This window comes from Pteropus vampyrus, unplaced genomic scaffold (assembly GCF_000151845.1).
Source record: "Pteropus vampyrus isolate Shadow unplaced genomic scaffold, Pvam_2.0 Scaffold8, whole genome shotgun sequence".
Lineage (NCBI taxonomy): Eukaryota > Metazoa > Chordata > Mammalia > Chiroptera > Pteropodidae > Pteropus > Pteropus vampyrus.
Window position 1 is genome coordinate 3,044,559 of NW_011888789.1, and position 22,945 is coordinate 3,067,503.

General features: G+C 32.9%; 1 protein-coding gene across 1 annotated transcript in view; it reads right to left on the minus strand.

Moving 5' to 3' along the window:
* Window positions 1-22,945, minus strand: part of WDR17 (WD repeat domain 17) — a 93,097-nt gene that overhangs the window by 60,715 nt on the left and 9,437 nt on the right. Inside the window, exons 2-3 of the mRNA XM_023519981.1 lie at window positions 10,341-10,463; window positions 3,888-4,016 (exon numbers count right to left, since the gene is read on the minus strand). Coding sequence (XP_023375749.1) covers window positions 3,888-4,016; window positions 10,341-10,406 — 195 coding nt within the window. The 5' untranslated portion in view covers window positions 10,407-10,463. The remainder of the gene's footprint in view (window positions 1-3,887; window positions 4,017-10,340; window positions 10,464-22,945) is intronic.

Consider the following 22,945-nt stretch of genomic DNA (forward strand, 5'->3'; position numbering starts at 1 on the left):
ATTGTAAATAACACTTCAATGAACATGTGGGTGCATACATCTTTTCAAGTTACTGTTTTCATTTCCTTCAAATAAATACCCAGAAGTATAATTGCGGGATCATATTTATATATTTAATCTTTTGAGAAACCTCCATACTGTTTGCCACAGTGGTTGCACCAATTTACATTCCTACCAACAGTGCACAAAGGTTCCTTTTTCTCTGCAACCTCTCCAACATTTCCCTGACGATGAGTGATGTTGGGCACATTTTCATATACCTGTTGGCTATTTGTAGGTCTTCTTTGGAAAAAATCTATTCAGATTCTCTGCCCTTTTTAAAATCAGATTGTTTGCTTTTTTGCTATTGAGTTGTATGAGTTCTAAATTTTGGATATTTCCCCTTTATCAGATAAACGATTTGCAGATATTTTCTCTCATTCATAAGTTGCTTTTTTATTTTGTTGATGATTTCCTTTGCTGTGCAGAAGCTTTTTAGTTGGATATAGTCCCACTAGTTTAGTTTTGTTTTTGTTGCCTTTGCTTTTGGTATCAATGACTACCTTATTACCTATTTTTACATCCCAGGTAGAACACTTTTCTTCCTGAAATATTTATTTTTTGTTTACTTATTTATTTCATGACCTCTCTGCCCCCTGTCTTTCTAAGAATATGAATGCCATGAGAAGAATTTGCCTGGCTTGTTCATAGTTGCATTCCTAGTACCTAGAAATACTTGGCCAAAAGAAGAGATTCAGTTAATATTACTGAATGATTGAGTCATTATGCTACTCCTTATAATTTAAGCAACTTTTAACTTTTGCTATCCCAAATAATGCTGCAGTGAACATCTCTGCATAAAATTTTGACTAATGATCTATTTCCTAAGGCTTTATCTTCTACAATTTCTGTTATCTCTTACTACTTGAATTTCAGCTATTTCTGAAACACGTCTGGATGAAAATATTACTAAAGATAACACAGTACCAATGGAGTTTTCATCTGATTAATATTGCAGCTACAATCATTTTAAGACGGCATGTTTAAATATATAAATGCATTTTCTGTACATTTAGAAATAAATAGGTTTGTAAGTTTTAAATTATTTAGTAATTTAAGTTACCTATGGTAGATATTGTGAATGCGTCTAAAGTATCTGTTAGAAAAAAACTGCTCTATAAGTTAGAAATTCAGTGAAAGGTCTATAAAAACAATAAATGTATGAAAAAGGTATGGTGCACATCAATGATTTTCACTGACTCTACTATTTAAATTATCCAAATTGTATCTTAAGCACAATATAAAATACTGAACTATTTGTAGGAATTTATTATTACCTTCCGACTATATTTTCAACTCAGTATTATGAGACTGTGCTATTATATTGACTTGGACCAGAAATTTCTCTGATTTTAGAGTAGTTAATACAATATATTAGTGCATTACAATTCAATGACTAAAGAAAAATTCTTATGACATTTATAAGTATCATTTAATAGTTCAGAAAAATCTAGTAATACATCAGTGTCATTATACAAAGTTGTGACAGACCATCAGACATTGTACACTGACTCTATGTGTCATCTGATATTCCCTCAAAAAATAATTGTAATATTTTATATTTATATAAAATAATTTTTAAATTACTTTAATGATTACATTTAAAACAATACTTATTTATATAAGTTTAATTGTGAGCTTCACCATTTAATAATATAATTTTCTATTTGTGTACTTTGAAACAAGCTTTTATAGTGGACTCCGTAAACTGTCACCTGAATTTATTTGTATTCACTTCTAAATCAGGGTAATTTTTAGACTGTTTTAGTCTTTAAGACATGGAAATTTTCTTGTTAGGTTTTCTTATATTAATAATTTCAGCTTAATCTCCCTAAATATTCGAGTCATAAAATGTTAGAAGTTAACATGAAAAAAATCAAGATCTGGTTACAGTGCTTTACCCACCCCTCCCTTTGGGGCATACTGTCTTATCTCTTCACCTCCCAAATTTCACAGGGCTGCAGCTTTCCCTATCCTGGCCTGTCTTCTCAATAAATCTTACTTTTTCTTTAAAAAAAAAAAAAATTAAGTTATGCCTTCATCCACTTTCTGACCTTCCTTACTCCTTTGGAAAATAGTTTGCCTTGCCTAATAAGTTCTTCTTTAAGGGAGAATAGAGACAAGAAGATAGGGACTTAAGACTGAGGGAGAAATTTTGTAGGAGGAATTTGCAAGTGGGGAGTTTGAGAACATAAACAGAGCATAAGGAAAGTAGATGGAAAAAAAAAAGAAGGCACTTAGAGCATTTGCTGCTGTCTTCGATATGAGGGGGTGAAGAAAATTTGAGTTATACTGGACTTCCATTGTGATTTGGATATTTCCACAAGCTGAGGAGAGAACTACATAAAATCTTACTCTATATTGTGGAAAAAATAATTAGTTTATAGAGTAATGCTATTATTTCTTAAAATTTCAATAAACTACAATACTATCAGTAATTAAAAGAAATTTTACTCCAGAATAAACTTAGTAATATTTTTTTCACTCTTAACTGAAAAGAGTTAGTGTTTCAAAATAAAAAGAAAATCACTCAAGAAACATTTAGTAAATATCTATTAAATGTCAGAGAGTATACAATAACTTGAGGATTGAAAGATGAGGAAGACTCATGCTGGTAAATGGAAGCATGGAGAAAGGCAATCCATTTTTTAAGACTATTCACTAAGAAGGAGGAAAAAGCAGAATACGGAAGAGCTTATACATTTCAGCTGGGATTTGAAAGATGAGACAATGTTCTTTAGACAGGCAATGTCGGCAAACTGCAAAAGTAATGTAAGCAAAGACAAGATATAAAAGAGTTTGAGATATTTTAGAAAATGAAATTATCTTGCTATGTCAGGAAAACAAGGTGAGAGGGAGACAGAGACATGAAGATTGCAAAACAATGTCATACAATAATGTTTGGGTGTTAATATTAGGAAATGAGGAACAATTGAAGATTTAAAATTTTAAATTTGTATTACAGATGATTGATTACACTGAGCTATAAATTAAAGGGAGTCAAAGTAGAGACAAAGAGAATATTAAGAGACCATTACAATAAGTTAGGTGGGAAGGATCTAAAGAAGATAGGGAAAGATATAAAATACGAGAATCACTCCTGATTACCAAGGGTATAGCATATTAAGTAGAAAAGGAATCAAAGATAACTATCACATTTGTGGTTTAGATGAATGGTTAGCTAGTGGCACTGAAATACGGACTCTAGGTTTAAGGAGAAAGACTGGACTTAGATTTAAGATGCTTATGGCACCTCTATACAGAGAAATTCAGAAGGCCATTGCCTCTATATATTGGGAACTGATAAGAGATGAGGTGGAGCTAGGACACGAAAAAATATAGTTATAAATTTTTTTATCCCAAGAACATCTCAAAATATATAATATCTTCACTATTTTTAATATAATGATCTCTAATAGACTACCCATATTATTCAACTGATAAGATAATTTTCTCATATTGAATGTTACTGAGCATGGTTTGAAACAAATGAATAAATGAATTCCATCTATTTACATGGGAATATATAGTTAAGAAGAATTAAAAGTACTTGCTCTTCATTCATAAAATGGAATCTTTTAATTCTTAAAGAAACTTTTTTATAAACAGCACAAAAAGGATTATGAAATCAATTAAGATTTTGCTAATAATTTAATACTATAAGTATTTTCTAAAAGTTCGACTTGTAAAACTAATATAATATAGAAATAGCAACAAAATATTAAATATAAATATCAATAAAATTATAGCATTAAGTTTTTCATGTGACAGATTTAAAAATAATTGTTAATTAAATATTAACTTTACCTAATAAAGTTAAAAATCAAAAAGCACCAGAATTATTTTACCTGATAAATATAGATAGCCAGGGTAGCACAATAGGCAAACCTGTCTCCGTTGGCTGCACACACATCTTTGTTCCATGGCTGACATCCAGCAGCCAGCAGTCCCACTTGCCTGACCTGGGACATGTTTGCCTTGAAAAACAAATTTGGAGAAACATCAATTATTTTCATTATTCAAAAAACTATTTCTTCATTGTTCTACATCTATCTTCCCCAATCCTTACGCTTATGCCTTGAAAATATTTTCTACTAGTACTATTAATCTCAGTTTACACTTTCAGAGAACAAGAGTCGAAATCCTCAAATGTCTATAGACATCGAGGCAGGTAATTTACATTAGGGAAGCAAGAGATTATAAAATGATAAATGACAACTGACACTTGGCCAAGGGTTGGGAACTGCATAAGGAGTGACAGGGACTAGAGTAAAAGAGAAAGTGCACAGCCTATTTAAAGGGCTCTGGTACCACCTGAGAAGGCCATGCCATGTTGCCAGATTTATGGAACTTCCCAGACAAACAAAAATGTCCAGATTTTTATGTAAAATAAAAATACATTTTTATGTAAGATGTACTAATTTTTAAATATTGGCAATTCGTTCAAGGCAGCAAATTCAAATGTAAAACACTGAGCCAATATTAGGAGGACTGTGATGTCTGTCATAGAACTTAGTTTTTACACTGACTCTATAGTCTCACAAGAACTATTTGAAGTATTCAGGCAGGTATACAAACTGGGTTATCAATATTGTTCATTGTGACAAGAGGAAGCTGGAAACTACTGAATGTAAACTGTTTATGTAAACAAGCCCAGACATGCAGTTATTCCTGACAACCTTCCTTGCTCTGAGGTTTGCTCTGTCTGAAATTAATACAGCTGTACTCGTTTTTTGATTAGTGTTAGTATGGTATATCTTTCTTCAACCTTTTATCTTAATCTATATGTGTCTTTACATTTAATACGTTTCTTGTCGACAACATATAGTTGGGTCTTGTTTTTTGATTCACTCTGACAATATGTCTTGTAATTAGTACATTTAGACCACTGACATTCAAGGTCATTACTGATACAGTTGGATGAATATCTACCATATTTTTACTATTTTTAACTTGTTCCCCTTGTTCTTTGTTCTTATTTTTGCCTGCCCCACTTTTTCTTTCTTTTGTGGTTTGAATTGAGTTTATATTATTCAATTTTTCTTCTTTCTTAGCATATCAATTAATTACATCTCATTTTAAAAAATTTTTTAGTGGTTGATCTAGAATTTGCTATATTCATTTACAACTAATTCAAGCCTACTTTCAAAAAAACTATACCACTTCTTGAGTAGTGTCAGTATCTTAAAATAATAAAATACCCCTAATTCCTCCTTCCTATCCCTTATATCATTACTGTCATTCATTTCACTTATCCTTAAGTATACATAGCACATATATACGTATGTGTCTGAATATATATATACAAAGCATACATAATCATATACATTGTTATTTTTATTTTGAAAAAAACTGTTATTTGTTAGATTAAAAATAAGAAAAAAGTTTTTATTTTCTCATCACTTGTTCATTCTCTGAAATTCTTCCTTTGTTTATGTAGACCTGTGTTTCTGACCTATATCATTTTCTTTCTCTCTGGAGAACTTTTAACATTTCTTACAAGGCAGGTCTACTGGCAAAACATTCCCCAATTTTTGTTTGTCTGGGAAAGTCTTTATTTCTCCTTCACTTTAGAAAGATCATTTCATAGAGTACAGATTTCTAGGTTTGTGTTTTATTTCTCTCAACACTAAATATTTTGCTCCACTCTCCTCTTGTTTGGTTGCATGGTTTCTGAGAAGTCCAGTGTAAGTCTTCTCCTTGCTCCTCAATAGGTAAATTTATTTCCTTTGGCTTCTTTAAGATTTTCTCTCTTTGATTTTCTGCAGTTTAAATATGATTTGTCTAGGTATAGTTTTTTGGCATTTATCCTACTTCAGTGTTTTCTAACTTTCCTGGCTCTGTAGTTTGGTGTCAGGCAATTTGAGGAAATTTTAAGTTATTATTGCTTCAGTTATTGCTTCTATCCCTTTCTCTCCACAATTCTTCACTGTTCTGGGTTTTTTGTTGTTGTTGTTGTTTTTTTCCTTTGCTTTTGTTTTGTATTGTCATAGTCTCAAATTCAAAGATTCTTTCCTCAGCCATCTAGTCTACTAACAGCTTGCTAAAACATTCTTCATTTCTGTTACAATGTTTCTGGTCTTTAACATTTCTTTTTGATTCTTTCTTAGAGTTTCCATCTTCTGCTTAAATCATGCATCTGTTTTGCATGTTGTCCACCTTTTTCCATTAAAGCCCTTAGCACATTAGTCATAGTTTCTTAAAATTCCTGGTCTAATAATTCCAACATTCCTGCCATATCTGACTCTGGTTCTGATGCTTGATTAATCTCTTTAAATTATGTTTTGTGCCTTTTAGTAAGCCCTGTACCTTTTAGTCGAAAGAAGGACATGATGACTGGGTAATGAGACCCTTAGTAAGGCAGTGATGAGGTCTGGGAGGAAGGGAATCATTCTTAGTCCTACGATTAGGTCTCTTGTCTTCGAAGAAACCGGGCCCAAGGAAAGGGAAACCCAACAAAGAATCCTGGGGGTTTTCCCCTTTAAGGGGAAAAACAAGGCCAAAAGGGAACGCAAAAGGGGAATTCAACTCCCCCGGAAAAGGTAAGCCCCGAAAAAAACCCAACAAGGTAAGCCCCGGTAAAATAGTTTTTCCTGAGGACAGTCTTGCTAAGGAGAAGAGAATGCTCTGGCATATTTCAAAATGGTTCCTTTTCCCTTCTCCCTACCAGAAGCATAAAAGGATTTTCTCCAGTATTAATACTGAGGGCTTGCTAGAGATCCTGGAGGTAAGTCTCGCGGACTTGCTACATGAGTCTCTGGCAATTCATGAACTATAGTTCAGGTTTTCCTATTTTGCTCTGGTTCCCACAGAGGTTTCTGCTGGTGGGTTTTGGCTCTAGTACGTTGTGATTCTAGTATCTGCCCGTCTGCATCTCCAGTTTGAGGGGCAGCAGTCTGCCTCATGACCTCACTTCTCTCATGGATCTAAGAAAAATTGTTGATTTTTCAGTTCGTTCAGCTTTTTATTGTTTTAGGTCAGAGTGAAGACTTCTAAGCTCCTTACATGCCAGACTGAAAACAAGAAGTTCCTCTCTGCTAACTTTCATTTATTAAAAACGAATAAATTACCTGAAACCATGTCAATACATTTTTACTTTGTATATCTTGATTTACTGGTTTCTATTTTCCAAATTTAAATAATATAAACATTTCAATTTTGTCATACAATTTGGTATGCCCTTGTTCCTAACCAGCTTTTATAAGTCTTATAGTCCAACAATTTAAATCCTTTTTAAATTCAGAGTTGAATAACTTGTCCAGACCAGCCATTAAAATAATAACAGGACAAAATGAAATGGCAGCTTATTTTTAAAAAACTATGATTTTGAATAAAATATTAAAAAATCATTAAATATATAAATACTATTGCATTTATAAATCTGAATTATGTACTCAAAGTATTTGAAACTTCTAGATTATTTTTCAAAAATATTATAAGATACATGTATATACATAATATTATATAGTCTTTATTAAATGATATCTACAGTTGCTGAGTCCAGGAGCTTTTGTTATCTTTGTTATCAGCATGAGTGGTTACAAAATAAATGATTCTGCATTACTGAAAATAGAAAATGTTCAAATGAAGGTCCATTTCAAAATATACATTTATATTTTAAATAATAATCCTATAAAATGTCACATATACAGGTAAATAGATTTTAACTGCATATGACAGGAAATTACATATATCAGATAAATATTATGTACCCGTTTTTATCTTTATGTTTCATTTTTATGTGAAAAACTTAAGAAAATCCATGTCCATTCTAAAGATGTGTTGCTTTAGAAGATATAATCTTTTGGGCCCAGAAACAACATATACACTTTTAAGCTGAAGTACTAAACCTTGTAGTTCACTGAATAATGTGGATTTATAAAGGATTCAGGAAAACAGCCTGAGCACTGTTTTACTCCACATGCAACTGGCAGTGTCAGTAACCTTGCAACTACAGTCCTAGCGAGATATTACTTTTATTTTTCTAGTCTAAATACAATTTTTAGTTTCAATCTCATGCACAAGTGCATGCAAGCACACACACGCTCACATTTACATTTACAGTGAAGATGATTTGCATAGTAAGTATATGAAATATAAAAAAACAAGTGATAAGAGTATATTTACACTAGATTTGTATATTAGAGCTTATTTTTAAATATACAAGAGTATCATATGAAATAATCATAATGAAATTTAAAATATAGCTATATAGTTATAATACTGCCAAAAATAAAATGATAAAACTAAGTTAAAATCAAGTTCATATATATATGTGTGTTGGTATCTTATAATTATATATATGTATATAATATAAATATTAATTATATCAACATTTAAAGGCTGATTTAGTGTTCTAAAGTTCAAACTCATACCTTGCAATTTTTCCAAATACCACATTTCTAAGTTACAATTTTAACTCAAAAACTCCAACTTATCTCTTTAAAGTAAATATTCATATGCCAATTCTCATTATTTTGAATAGAATTTTTCTTTCTCATCTATGTCTATATAAGAACTGATCAAAACTTGAGCCAAAAGAAGCTCAAACTCTTTTTCAGGGGGTGGGTAGAGGTAGATAGGAATAAAAAGTGTCAAATATTTGGTGACAGAAGGAAATCTAACTCTTGGTGGTGAACACACAATGCAATATATATACAACTTACTGTTGAATGATACACCTGAAACTTATTTGATTTTGTTAATCAATGTCATCCCAATAATTTTTAATAAAAAAAATTCATTATAAAAAAAGGCAGCTCAAACACCTGAAGACAATATGGTAATTTGAGGGTCAACTGTATCAAGAACAGCTACTATTTTAAACTGTCTCAGAACCAGGAATTCATTTGTAGAGGCCAATGGCAGTATTAAAAGGCAGACTGGAGTTATGATGGAGGGAAGGATGTTGAATCGGCATAATCTCCATGAGCTGCCCCAAAGTCATTATAAAGGAACACACAGCATTTTTCTTAGAATCAGTCATCTTTCTTCCCTAAATTAGACTATCATCCCTACTCCCTCCCACTGAAATATATGGCCTGCACTTGAAACAGCTTTCTGTTTCAACATCAGAAATGCACTTATTATTATATTCAAAATTCACACACAATACAAAGGATGCTGGCATTTCAGTGTGCATGTGCTTCCAGTGGGACTAGAGAGCCAATATTAAACCCGTAAACTGAAATACTTTATCATTTACGGATAAGGTTAGAATTCAGGATAAAAAGCTACCTGCTAATCCTCCATCTCTTTTTTGCAGAATGTTTTAGGATTCACAATATGAGGGTTTTCCTCCAGAGTCAAATATTAACTGGCTCCAGAGATATTTACCATCTTGATTCATAGCTGAAGAAAAAAAAATTTGAAAAAGATCCTAAGAGACCAGAGGCTTTAAACTGCTGAGGATTAACGATTAAAGAGATAATTAAAAAGAACTAAAATACTGAGAAAATATCTCTGATGTGATTTGAATAGGAACCTGAAGAAGTAAGGAGGAAGAAAAATTCAGTACTGCATATCTTTATTAGCATATGACTTCAAACAACAGGGGAAAAGCTGGTGAGACACAAAGACATTCCGGCTCTTTTGTTCCACACATTAATAAAAAAAAAATCCACAAATTGCCTTCATTTGAATAATTAAGAAATTGTCAATTAAAAGGGTAAAAGTAGCCAGAGAGAAATCATATATTATTCTAAACTAAATCCATTTTGATAAGGCGCATTTTTAAATAGCAGTTTTGTACTATTGCAATGAGATTAGAATAGCTATCTTTGAAATACTATGCAGAAGTTGCCATAGTAACAATGGAAATCCTTTAGAAACATAATTAATTGCCTTAAAATTTATCAAAGGAACATGGCACTGTTCATCAGAAAATTTTTGCATTTTCTTTTACATTATTATAATACACAGCATTATTACACACATCTATGTCATTAAATGATTTTCTTTATGTAAAACGACAGTTGAAATTATTGCTATTTTCATACATTAATCTCATTAGAAAAAATTCTTATTTTATATTTAAAGCCTAAAGACAATCTGAAAATGCTAAGATTCATCTGAAACCAGGATAGGAAAAAAAGTCCTTTCTTCAATGTATAATTATGACTATCTTTATGTTCTACTTTCTTACCTCTGCTTTTAAATCTACCAAATAAGTACCTTATTTACACTCAGAATTCTGTAATGCAAAAATAACTAAAAGATAAATGACACAGTAATACAGCTGAATGAGAAGTAAAGCAGAAAAAAGCATGGAAAGTTATAATTAAATCATAAATATAGCTTACTCTTTGCAGTCCTTCATACCAATCATCTTGCTCAAACCAATTTGAAATGTAAGTCATCCAAGCCATAGGATGTTTCTACTTTAATCAAGGCAGTTGGAAACTTGGCCTCACAATAGTCAGCACCTAAAGCAACAACAATGTGTTTCAACCAAGGAGCTTTACCGAACCTACCTTGAGAAATGTTCAGGACAAGACCTAGACATGTACACGCATTTCACCTGAAACAGTTCTAATGATTTACGAATAATAGTATCTGTAAAAATAATGCTAAACCAGAAGATGGAAGCCTATATCCAACTAAGAAAAAATAAATTAAACAATAATTATGTTACCGTTCAGTACCAGAGAATGTTGTAGCAAATATTAGGCTTTCAGTTTTTATTCTAAAAAACATTTTAGATTTAACTTTTGCAAGAAATAGGCAAATTATTTCTAAAAGTTACCAAGGTAGTATTAAGGAATCCAGAAAAACCACGAAACAACAGGAAGCAGAAAATTAGTTCCATTTTCAGCCTTAGGAGTTGGACATAAAGCTAGAAGAAAGCCTCTAAGTTAAAAGTTGTATAATGACAAAGCTAATCCTATATTTCTATTTGCTTCCAGCTCAGCTGATTGCTAACCTATAAATGCCTCAAAAAGTTTAGAAAAAACACATGACTGAATAGAGTGCTAATATGTTCGACAGAGAATCACAATCACATGAATTTGATTTCATTTTAGTTTTACTCCCTTCTAGAAAAAATTATTTACTAGTCATGCTAAATAAGAGATATCTTGGTAAACTGGAGAATATCTGGGCTTCAAAATATCCTCTCTAAAGTTTAGGTTCATCATTCAACATGTAACAGGTTCCGAGTGACCTTTTCCTGACCAAACTCATCAAACCCTTACGCCTCAGTGAAGAAAAAAGGAAGAAAAAAAAGGGGGAGGGATGGGAGGAGGGAGGAAGGTGGAAGGCGGAATGATAAAGAAAACAATTTGAGTAATTTGAGTGTTTCATTTTTCATACCCCATAAGGAACATAGCCTTTATTCTGTCATAGAAAGACACACTTGTATGACATATGTCACTGTAGCTGATTGAGAACATTACTACTCTAAAAATTTATCAAATGCAACATGGCACTCTTCTTCAGAATTCTTCTTCCATTTCCTCTAGGAATAGTTTTAATAATATCTGCTTGGGAAAAGGCTCTCACTTCCCTGGGAAGTTCCATCGCTGGTACAACCTCTTGCTTCATTTGTTTACTTCTCAATGACGTCCCTGAATCTGGACCTTGCTTTCCGTCCTGCCTTTGGAGTTCCCACAGAGCCTTTTGTTCCCACTCAACTACTCAGAATTGGAATCTCATGCATTGCCCTACCCTTGGGATTTGCTGCCCCAACCCCGGACACAAGCACATTGTTGTCTCTTGTCTATTGCTTATCCTATTTTGAGTAACAATGTGTCTGTCCTGCATTCAGCGTTTTACCCCGCCTTGAACCTGTATCTAGCACTTGCCCAATAACTCCAACTACTGTGCCACTATTGCAGAGGTTCCAGTCTCTCTTCTTATACACTTGACCTACTTCTACCCAAGCTCCTAAACTCCATTTCAAATTACCTACTGACCCTAGATTAGTCAGCCTTTTACCTGGTAATCTCAATATGAAAAGTGTAAAGCCTAGCTTATCTCTTTCAAGCGAGGTTTACCCTTTTCTTCCACTTCCAAACATTCTTTACTTTCTCCTGCATTTCCCCATTTCAGGGAGTGTTATATTCAGTAACCTAAGATTAAAAGCATCAAGCTATCTTTGATTCTTTCATCTGTACCACCCACTCCACCTCTGTCCCTCCCACTATAGTTGATCACCACGTCTTATCAAACTACCTTTAACAGGTCTTCTCAAAAGGCCCTACTCTCCATCCCTAAAGCCACTGTTTTAGTGAAATCTCTCACAATGTCTTGAACAAACTATAAAATAATTTACTTACTAATCTCCCTGCTTTCATTGCAATTCTTAAACATGTTCTATGCTATCAGGGCTTTTGCCTGAGATGTTCTCCTTCCCTTTTTCTGTGAATAATGAGCTCTTTCACTTTTAGGAGCTTTCAAGATCCAACTTAAATATCCCTCTTCTTTGAAACCTTCTCAAATGCACCAAACCCTTCACCCATGTGCCTTTAAATTTATAGCTGTATGCACTGGATGATGATTATTTGCATATATATAAATTGTGAGTTCCCCATGGCAAAGGGTTATGCCTTATTCATATTTGTACAGAAGATACAAAGTGTTTGTTGAATAAATTGACACCAGCAGTGCTAGAAGAGTTTGTCAACTAGTGGCAACACATGATCTGAAGGCACGTGTTACTAAAACTTGGAAAAGTTCTAAAGAAGCATCCAAGTGAGAGGTGATATACTCATCAACAAGTAAAATGGGAGCACCATTCAATTCCTTGTAAGGAATTGGCTGATCAAATCATTTAAGAAATTGGTTTTTTTAAATTGTTTTTAAAAATGTAAAATAAAATGCAAATTTGAAATTGTAAAATTATTTTATAATCATTCCAAGCACCAAATGTGTATTTATTATACCATTGTAAATCCAATGTAGTTAACATTAATATCTGGTTTATAGGGCACACAACAGTTCTTATGTCTTATTCCCTGGTATTTTCCCATGAGCACTAGTTACCATATTTGTAAGAATTAAAAAAGCAAAACACTGTATGTCATGTAATCTCAGGTGAAATATTATCTTACATAGAAATACATATTTACTGATTTTACTCCAGGTATTCTGATGATCTGAGAGTAAACAGAAGCTGGTTCATTTATTTTAATAATGGCAAATAGTTTTCAACTCCCACGTCTCCTTGATTGGTTAGGACTGTCTGAAGTGAGAGTTGAAACCTTGAGCTGACCTCAGGGAAGTGTGTCATGATCACTTAGCAGTAACTGAGACAGAAAGGAAGGAGTCATGGTGGCACTTATTCCACATCTTTACATCTGTGTACTAGCCAATGGTCTTGTTGACTAATATATTGTTAAAATCACAAATTTAACTTAATTCATAGTCAGAATATTCTCACTACCTATTAAAATTAATGATGGAAAGAAATGATACTAATCTTAGGCTAAATGTCATCATGATAAAGAAAATAAAGATAATGAAAAAAAAATGTTTGCAATGTCAGAAAGCTTACCATAGGCATTAACATCGAAACATTGTCTGATTGTTGGTCTTGACCTTTTCATATGTCTCTCTCCATCTACACCTTTGCCATGACCTCATCAGGGACAGACTCTATGTCCTTGCCTGTTGCCTTTGGACTTGCTGAATAACTTGTTTTGCCTAGTGACATGTGGGCAGAAGTCGGAGTATCCCAGGTCCAAGCTCTCTGGCTATAGAGCTTGTTTGCATTCCCACCCTTGTGCCTCTGCCATTGACATAAGAACATTCTATGGCTACCTCATCGGCCCAAGAAGGATGACAGACACAAGGAATGGAGCTGTCGTAGACAAATCACAGACCTCCAATGAGAAGCAGAACCACTTGGCCAAGTCAAACCTATTTAAAACCCAGTATTAAACTTGTGCTGATAATAAATGCTTTTTGCTATATTTTGCTAAGTTTTGGAGTGGTTTGTAAATAAAATATTTTTGTGGCAATAGCTAACTGGTACATTGCCCCTTGTAATACTGAGAACCAACATTCCTGAGTCAGGAAGACATGCACACTCAATGGAGATTAATCAAATCAATATTCTCACCTTATCTACATTAAGAAATCGGGGTCAAATGACTGTAGGAAGTAAGCAAGATTTTTAATGTTTACAGTGTTATGACAATCTACTTCCCACAGCAGAACAGTTTTAGAAGACAAGATATTTTTTAAATTAACTAAATATAGCAAGAGATATTTATTTATATAAAGAATCTTATATAAAGAATCTCATTTTTGTCAATCTCTAACAATTAATCATTGAAAAATAGTTGTCTTTCTTTTCACAAGAGGAAAATATATGCACATAATTCAAGTGATCCATTCGTATTAGTGTGGTGTTTCCATTTTGTTATCCCTCTCCCATTTTAGAAATGCTTTCTCATTCTCTGTGTTAAGATGGTTAGGATTACCTAGAGATACAGCATTCTGAAGCAAATAAAGTAGATCCCTGCTCTTAAGATGGTCATATCTGGCAGTGATCAACATCCTACTATAAATATGAGATTAAAATCAAGATACTAAAAATTCTCTGGTTGTAATTTTATGTGAATCTATTTGTACCAGATCTTGAAATGTTCATTCTGCTCTCTTCTGCCTAAATTTGATAATGTTTTTATTGACTTATGCCTGTTTAAAATCCTAAACCGAGTAAAATGACATGTTTTGCCTATTAACTAAATCTTGGTCTCAGTTATATCTGCTTTGATTCTACATTTAGATTTTCCATCCAGTTTTACCTGACATCTCTGACCAAGATATTGGTTTAATTCTCTGAAATTTGGGCATTTGCAGCATATCCTTTTCTCTACTAAATTCATCCCTTCCAAGTTATGTTTTCTTACCTATTGTACTATCCGTAGTTGTACACTCTTAGTCTGCCCTTGTCTCCATTATTTTGAAATAGCAGTGCTATTTATTAAACTTCCCAACAAACTAGAGTGAACATGCAAAATAAGCACAGGTCATCATTGCTTGTTCAAACAGAGTAAAATCAAGTATAAAATATTTGGCATTGCTCAAGATCATTCTTTTTCATATATCTGTATCTGACCTGTCTAGAACTGTGTTTGGGTGGGTTAGAGAAGAAGATGAGGTTGTGAAAGAGACTGAGGAAGTGTAAATGCTCCTCATGCTCATGGTGTCTGTGGGTATCAGGCCTGGCAGGTCCCAGGTCTGGCTGTGATCCAGGCTCGCGGCTAGGAATAAGACCTCAAATTTAGAATGTTACATTAGTGTAGTAGGGCACTTGCGCCTAAAATGTGTAAACATAATTCAGCTTATTATATCACACATGTGTGTCAGAATGCTACCACTGTACTCTGATATATGTGGAGCCATGCAACCCCCTAGGAAGGAGAAGAGCAGAAGCGCACTCCCTGCAATAGAACTGTACCCCCCGCAACAGAAGCGCGCTCCCCACAATAAAATTGGTGCCTGCTGCTTCATTTTCACGTCGGCCCCTTATGCATTTTTCCAATTGGGCATCTCACCACCAAAACCTTCCCTTCTCGATCAGCTCAGCGCTGACAATGTCACACAAGCTGATATAGATCTGGGATCACCTATGTGCCTACTCTTACTATGAAGAGGTACTCCTCTGAAAGAAACAAAATTAGTGGAAGGTGGCTGTCAAAAGCTTTATAAAACTACAATTCAGGGGGAGTTGTCCATCCTAACTATATTAAAATCCTACATAAAAATGTCAGAACGAAGTCTGAGTTAGACAGTAGTAGACAGACAGTTGACTAAGTGTGCTTTAAACAGTCACAATTTTTAAAAGATTATTATTTATAAGAAAATGGCTTCCGGTGATGGCAGACAAGTATATATTCTACTTCTCCCACTGAAAAAAATTAGAAAAGGTAGATAAAAATATGTAAAATCTCTGACTAAGAAGGGGAATCCTAAGAGAAGTCCAAAGAGGCTGGCCAGGCACATTTTTTTTTTTTTTTTTTTTTGGTGGTGGTTATGGGGTGGGGGAACACTACATTTTTCCCAATAGGATTTGCCTAAATAAAAGTAGTGGCTGAAATACTGAGAACCCAGAGAAGTTTGGTAATCTCATAAGGCTGGAAGGAAAAAAATTGGAGTTCAGATGCTGACAAGGAAAAATGATCTATTAATGGAGTCTTTTCAGTAAGAACCATCTGGGTCTACACCTTAAGACTAAAAATGAAATAGAAATAGACTAAGACTCAACTTCATTCAATGACTAGATTAAGTGATCTTCCCTACCCTAATGCTTTTCCAAAGCAAAAGTAAATTCTCTATAGAGGAAGATGTGATTAAATTGTCAGGTTACAAAGCAATCAAGGGAATTCCAATGAGTAAGAAGCCCCTCTATGAAGAGAGAGGTCACATTTATGGTGTCACCTTTGACAAGGTATGAGAGAAAAAGGTGACTGCCATAGAAGAGGGAAAGAAAAAAAGTCAGATAAAATTGCAATTCATTCCTTAAGGCCAATGTGAGCTAGAGCATCAGTTTATAATAACTGGAGGTCCCAGAGGCAAGCTGAGTTAGCACTCATTTGTAAGATCTCCACAGACTTCAACTGGGTGCTTAAGAGAAAGACTGGGGGAATTAGAGGCAGTCTGCTTCTGTGGCTCAGAGGTATAGGAAACAAATGGCTACTGATAGTAGACAGGCATGAAACGCTGTATACTTCCCTGAATCCTTCTACCATATGAAGCAACATCCCTACTAGGAAGAGAGAAAAAAACAGCCTTACTCCCAGGGACAATGGGGAAGAGTAAAATAGAACCTAATCTGCTTCTAGGAATGGAAAGAGAATCCTCCTTCTTGACCTCAGGTACTAGGCAAAGATCCACTACCTCTGGGAGAAGGGAAGAAGCAAAAGATGTCCACCCCTGGGGGATGAGCAGGAAGATAATTAGGCTCCCATCCTGTACCAAAGCATTAGCACAGATCTGCCACTGTTTGAGGAGATGCAAAAAAATTCTCTTCTACTCAACACCACCACAGATACAGTCAAATTTGGCTGCCATAGAGCAGGGCTAAGGAAGGGGAGATACACAAATCTCCTGTAAAAACCAGATTCCCATAATCTGGGAGACAAAAATTGTAATACAATCATACATCGGGATACTATGCAATAATTAAAATGAGCTATCCACACAAAATGGATGAACTCTATAATGTAATGATGATTGAAAGTCAAATATAAAAGGATGCATATCCCAAGATTCCATTTAGAGAAATTTAAAAATAAGTAAAATTAATGTACACTATTAAACATTATGAGAGAGTTTTCCTTGGAGAAAAGGAAGTAGTAACGGGAAAGTATCATGAGGGGGATTTCTAGGAAGCTTACAATGTTTCTTTTATGCTAATTATTCTAATAAGAAAATTTAGCTGCTACAAAATGCTAAATTGCACATTTCTGCTGTCAGGCATATAATCTAAATAAAAAGAAATTTTACACTAAGAATACACAGCAGTGCTTCCTAATACTAACAAAACTAGAGGGGGGAAACCCCAAATGAACTTGTGCATGTATATTGTATAATTGGATTATATTTTATAATTTCACTTGGATACTTTTATTTATCTTTGTATTTTCCCCTTGAAGTTTTCTGACCTACTTACCACCCCTAGCCATCATATTTTAGAACACATTAACTTAAGTCTTTCTTGAAGACTCTCAGATATAGCACCAATACTTCTTTAATCCAGAAGTATTTTTAGAAGCAATGTCAGAGACAAGCAGATGAGGAAGATGGACACAAAGAATAAATAATCCCATAATAGGAAATAAGCAAAAACTGAAATCTACTGAAACAAGCTGAAGAGGACTGAGATGGACTAGATTAAGGATATGCATGGGGGGATCCAAAGGACACCAACATGGAATTTAATGACTGCAATGATCATCCACATGGATGCCTGTTAATGCCACATCCACAATAGATCCTCTAACTCCTTAGTTCCTACTATTCCACAGGGACTGAGCACAGGAGCAGATTTCCATGAGCACGTTTCCAGACGCCTGAAGAGAACTATATAAATAGTTCCCCTCCCATCACTGCATGCATTGACCAGACCTTTCAAAGTATTAAATAGCTACATCCTAAGAACAATTTTTGAACAAAAAATGAATAAAGCTGACAACACTCTCCAGTTATTGATGAGTCTAATCTCTAGCAACAAAGTCATAAAGTATACAGTATACCTCTCTTTAGCTTAGGTCATGTACTATTTCTTTTTTTTTGGTCATAGAAGTTTTATTATTATTATTATTATCATTATTATTATTATTATTAGTTTCAAGAATATAATACATTGGTTAGATATTTATATAGTTTATAAAACTATCCCCCCAATTGCTCTTTCTCTCCTCTGGCTCTCCACCTAACCATTACATTAATGCTAACTACTTTCCCTATGCCATGCTCCCCATCCCTGTGATCATCTATCGACTACTAATTTGTACTTCTTTAACCCTTCACCTCATTCTTCCAACCCCCAATCCCCCTCTCCTCTGGCCATCACCAGATTATCCTCTACATTTGGTTCACATACTATTTTTAATGTGAAGTTACAAACAAAAGAGTTGAGAATTGAAGTATTTTTTTTACTAGAGTTGGAATATATAAACAGCAAAAATCAAATGAACACTCTAAAACTGAAAAACACTGTATCTAAAATTTATATCTCAATGGATGAGTTTATTTTATTTTTTAAAATCAACTTATTTTTTATGGTGACATTGGTTAATGAAATCTAATAAGTTTCAGCTGTACACTTTAACAGTAAGATATATATATTTATATTGTATGTTTAACAGTAAGATATATATATATATTTATATTGAATGAGTTTATTAGAATGCTGGATACAGCAGAAGTCAGCATTAGTACACTGGAATATAAATAAGTAGTATATACAAAAACTAATGCATAGAGAAAAAAAGAGTGAAATAGAACAGAAGCATAAGAAACATAAAATATGCTGGAAAGTTAAACACAGATGTAATGGGAGTCTAAAAACGAGAGAAAATATACCTGAATCAATATTCAAAGAAATAAAGAGGAAGAAATTTCCTAAATTGATTTTAAAAAATGAAGTTCCTAAAGCTCAACAAATCCCAAGCAGGTTAAGTTGCACATCATAGTAAAATGCTGAAAATTACAAAAAAAATTTTTAGTGGCTACAGTACAGTCAGAGATCAATAGGAATAATAGAAGTCAAAAGACAACAAAATGACATTTTAAAAGTTATGAAAGATAACTATATATCTAGAATGCTATACACAGTGAAAATATAACTGAAGACAAAAATAACGATGTTCTCATACAACAAAAACTGGGGAATTTTTGTTGGTCTGAACTAGAAAAAAAGTATTAAAGAAGTTCTTCAGACAGAAAAAATGATCCTAGACAGAAACATGAAAATGTTAGGGATAATAAATATCACCAGAAGAAGAAAATATGTGGTTAAATATAACTAAATTTAACTATACCAAACAATGATTGTAATGGTATAGTTTAAAACATTTTTAGCACTAAATTATATATAAAAGGTGAGATCAAGATAAATGGAGTTAGTATGAATGAAGAGGTAAAAGTAATCGTTTGTTTTAACTGTAATGGGTCAAAGGTACATGATAGAATTTCTAGGTAACTAAATTTAAATAAACATTATTAAGAAGTTAATCAAAGGAAAATGTAATTAATAAAAAAACTGTGACCAAGAAAATAAATAGCTTGATTGTATATGTAAATCAAATTATAAATTATATATTAAAAGAGTGGATTAAAATTAAAAGCATAATTGGCAGACTATTAAAAATCTCAACCATATACTCTTTACAGGAGTCACACTTTAATATAAAGTTACAAAATAGTTGAAAGTCCAAGAACAGAAAATTAATACTATATAATTTTTAAACAGAAGAAAGGTGTTATATAAATAAAAGATAAAATAAATGTCAAGGCAACAAATAGTACTAGAGAGACAGAGTGATATTACTAAAGGATAAAGTGGTGAATTCAACTGAATGGTACGACAGTCCTATCATTGTAACAAATGACATAACTTTAAAATATAAAGCACAAATGACAGAATTAAAGGAGAAATATACAAATCCATAACATAATGGAAGACTTTAACAAATCTTAATATCTGATAGAGAAAACTGCATAGGGGTATAAAAGATCTGGACAACATATTCAACAAAATTGACCCAACTGACATACAGAATACTGTACCCAATAATGATAGAATTCATATTCTTCTCAAGTAAACCCAGAGTAATTACAAAAATAAATCATGTGCTAAGCCATAAAGAAAACCTCACCAATCTCCAAAATATTGGACTCGTTCAGAGTATATTTTCTGGTCACAGTGGAATTAAAGCTGAGATCAATAAAAGAAAGATAACTAGAAAATCCACAACTGTCTGGAAATTAAACAAAGCATTTCTAAATGATCCTTGGATCAAGAAGAAGTAAAAATAGAAGGTAGAAAATATTCAGCACTAAATGGCAAGCTGCAACAAATAGAAATCTGTGGCTTACAGCTAAAGCACTGCTTGAAGGTAGAGAGCCACAGCCTTAATTATATATATATATATCTGTGTGTGTATATATACATATATATATATATATACACACACATATATATACATATACACATACATATATGTATATATATTCTAATAGAAAAGAAGGGAGAAAATCAAAGATTATATTTCTATCTCAAAAAGCTAGAAGAGAAAAGCAAATAAAATCTAAAAAAATGTAGAAAAAGGAAATCATTCTGAATAGAGGGAAAGCATTTTATGTTTATAAACATACAACAGAGAAAATCAACTAAACCAAATGCTGGTTCCTTTAGATCAACTTTTAGAAGATTTATTATCAAAAAAATAGAAAAAGTACAAATATCAAAATCACAGATGAAAAAGACATCACTACAGAACATACTGACATCAAAATAGAATAGAATATTATGAACTAATTTGAAGCAATATAATAGATAACTTGGATGAATGGATAAATTTCTCAAAATATATGTTAAAAATGTTGATAAAAGAATGAGAAAATCTTAGTAGCCTAAATATGAATATGATTCTACATTTAAAACTTTTCCACAGATAATCTCCCAGGCCCAGATAGTTTCATTGGTGAAATTTTGCAAATATTTAAAGAAGTTTTACACAAACTCTTCAGGAATACAAAAAAAAAAAAAATAGAATCAATTAGAAATTACTCATATCCTGCCAAAACCTGAAAAAGACTATAAAAAAGAAAATTACAGAGCAATCTCTCTCATAAATTAAATGTGAAAATCCTAAACAAAAGTTAATGGGTTACAAGATTTAATACTGTAAGGACATAGATTCTCTCTAAATTAATCTATAAATTCAATGCAGCCACAATCAAATTCCTGGATTCTAATGAATTCATGTGGTTCTCAACTTTTTCTGACTTATTTCGCCTAGCATGATAATCTAAAGATCCAGCCATGTTATCACGAATGGACATTATGCTGATATCAATATCTCTAATGAATACAGATACAAAAATCCTAAATTTTGTACTAGCAAATCAAATATAACCAATATATTAAAAAGATTATACATAATAATCAAGTGGGGTTCATTCCAGGGGCACAAGGATGGTTCAACATACACAAATTGATTTATGTGATATACCACATAAACAAAATAAAGCATAAAAATTATATGGTCATATCAATAGATGCAGAAAAAGCATTTGATACTGCATCCATTTATGATTAAAACACTTAATAAAATGGGTATAGAAGGAAAATACCTCAAATTATAAATGCCATAACCCTCAGCTAATATACTTAATGGTGAAAACATGAAAATCTTCCCTCTAAGATCAGGAACAAGTCAAGGCTGTCAGCTATCACCACTCTTATTCAAAACAGTGTTGGAAGTTCTAGCTAGAGCAATCAGACAAGAGAAAGAAATAAAAGGCATCCAAAATGGGAATGAAGAAATCAAACTGTCACCTTTTGCAGATGACAAGATTCCTTATATAGAAAACCCTAAAGACTCCACCAAAAAAACTATTAGAAACAATAAACAAATACAGAAAGTTGCAGAATCAATGAACAAAAATCCATAGCATTACTATACCGTAACAATGAAATTTCAGAAAAAGAAATGAAAAAAAGAATTCCTTTTGCAATTGCAACAAAAAGAATAAAATACTTAGGAATAAACTTAATGAATCATGTGAAGGACCTATACGTTGAAAACTATAAGACATTAAAAGAAATCAAAGAAGAGTTAAAGAAATGGAAATATATTCCGATTTCATGGATTGGAAGAATCAACATAGTTAAAATGGCCATATTACCCAAAGCAATACATAGATTCAATGCAATCCTCATCAAAATCCCAATGGTATTTTTTAAAGAATAAGAACAAAATGTCATCGGATTTGTATGAAATCACAAAAGACCCCGAATAGCAAAGCAATCCTGAGAAAAAAAGAACACAGCCGGAGGTATCACTCTGCCTGATTGCAACTTAAACTACAAAGTGGCAATAATCAAAAGAGCGTGGTATCGGTAGAAAAATAGACACACAGACAAATAGAACAGAACTGAGAACTGAACTCCTATATACATGGGCAAATAATTTTCGACAAAGGAGCCAAAATCATACAATGGAGAAAAGAAAGCCTCTTCAAATAAATGGTGTTGGGAAAACTGGAAAGTCACACGCAGAAGAATGAAACTAAACTGCTATCTGTCATCATACACCAAAATTAACTCAAAATGGGTTAAAGACCTAAATATAAGACCAAAACAATAAACTGCATAGAAGAAAACATAGGTAATTAACTCATGGACTTTAAATTTAGAGAGGATTTTATTAATTTGATCTCCAAGTCA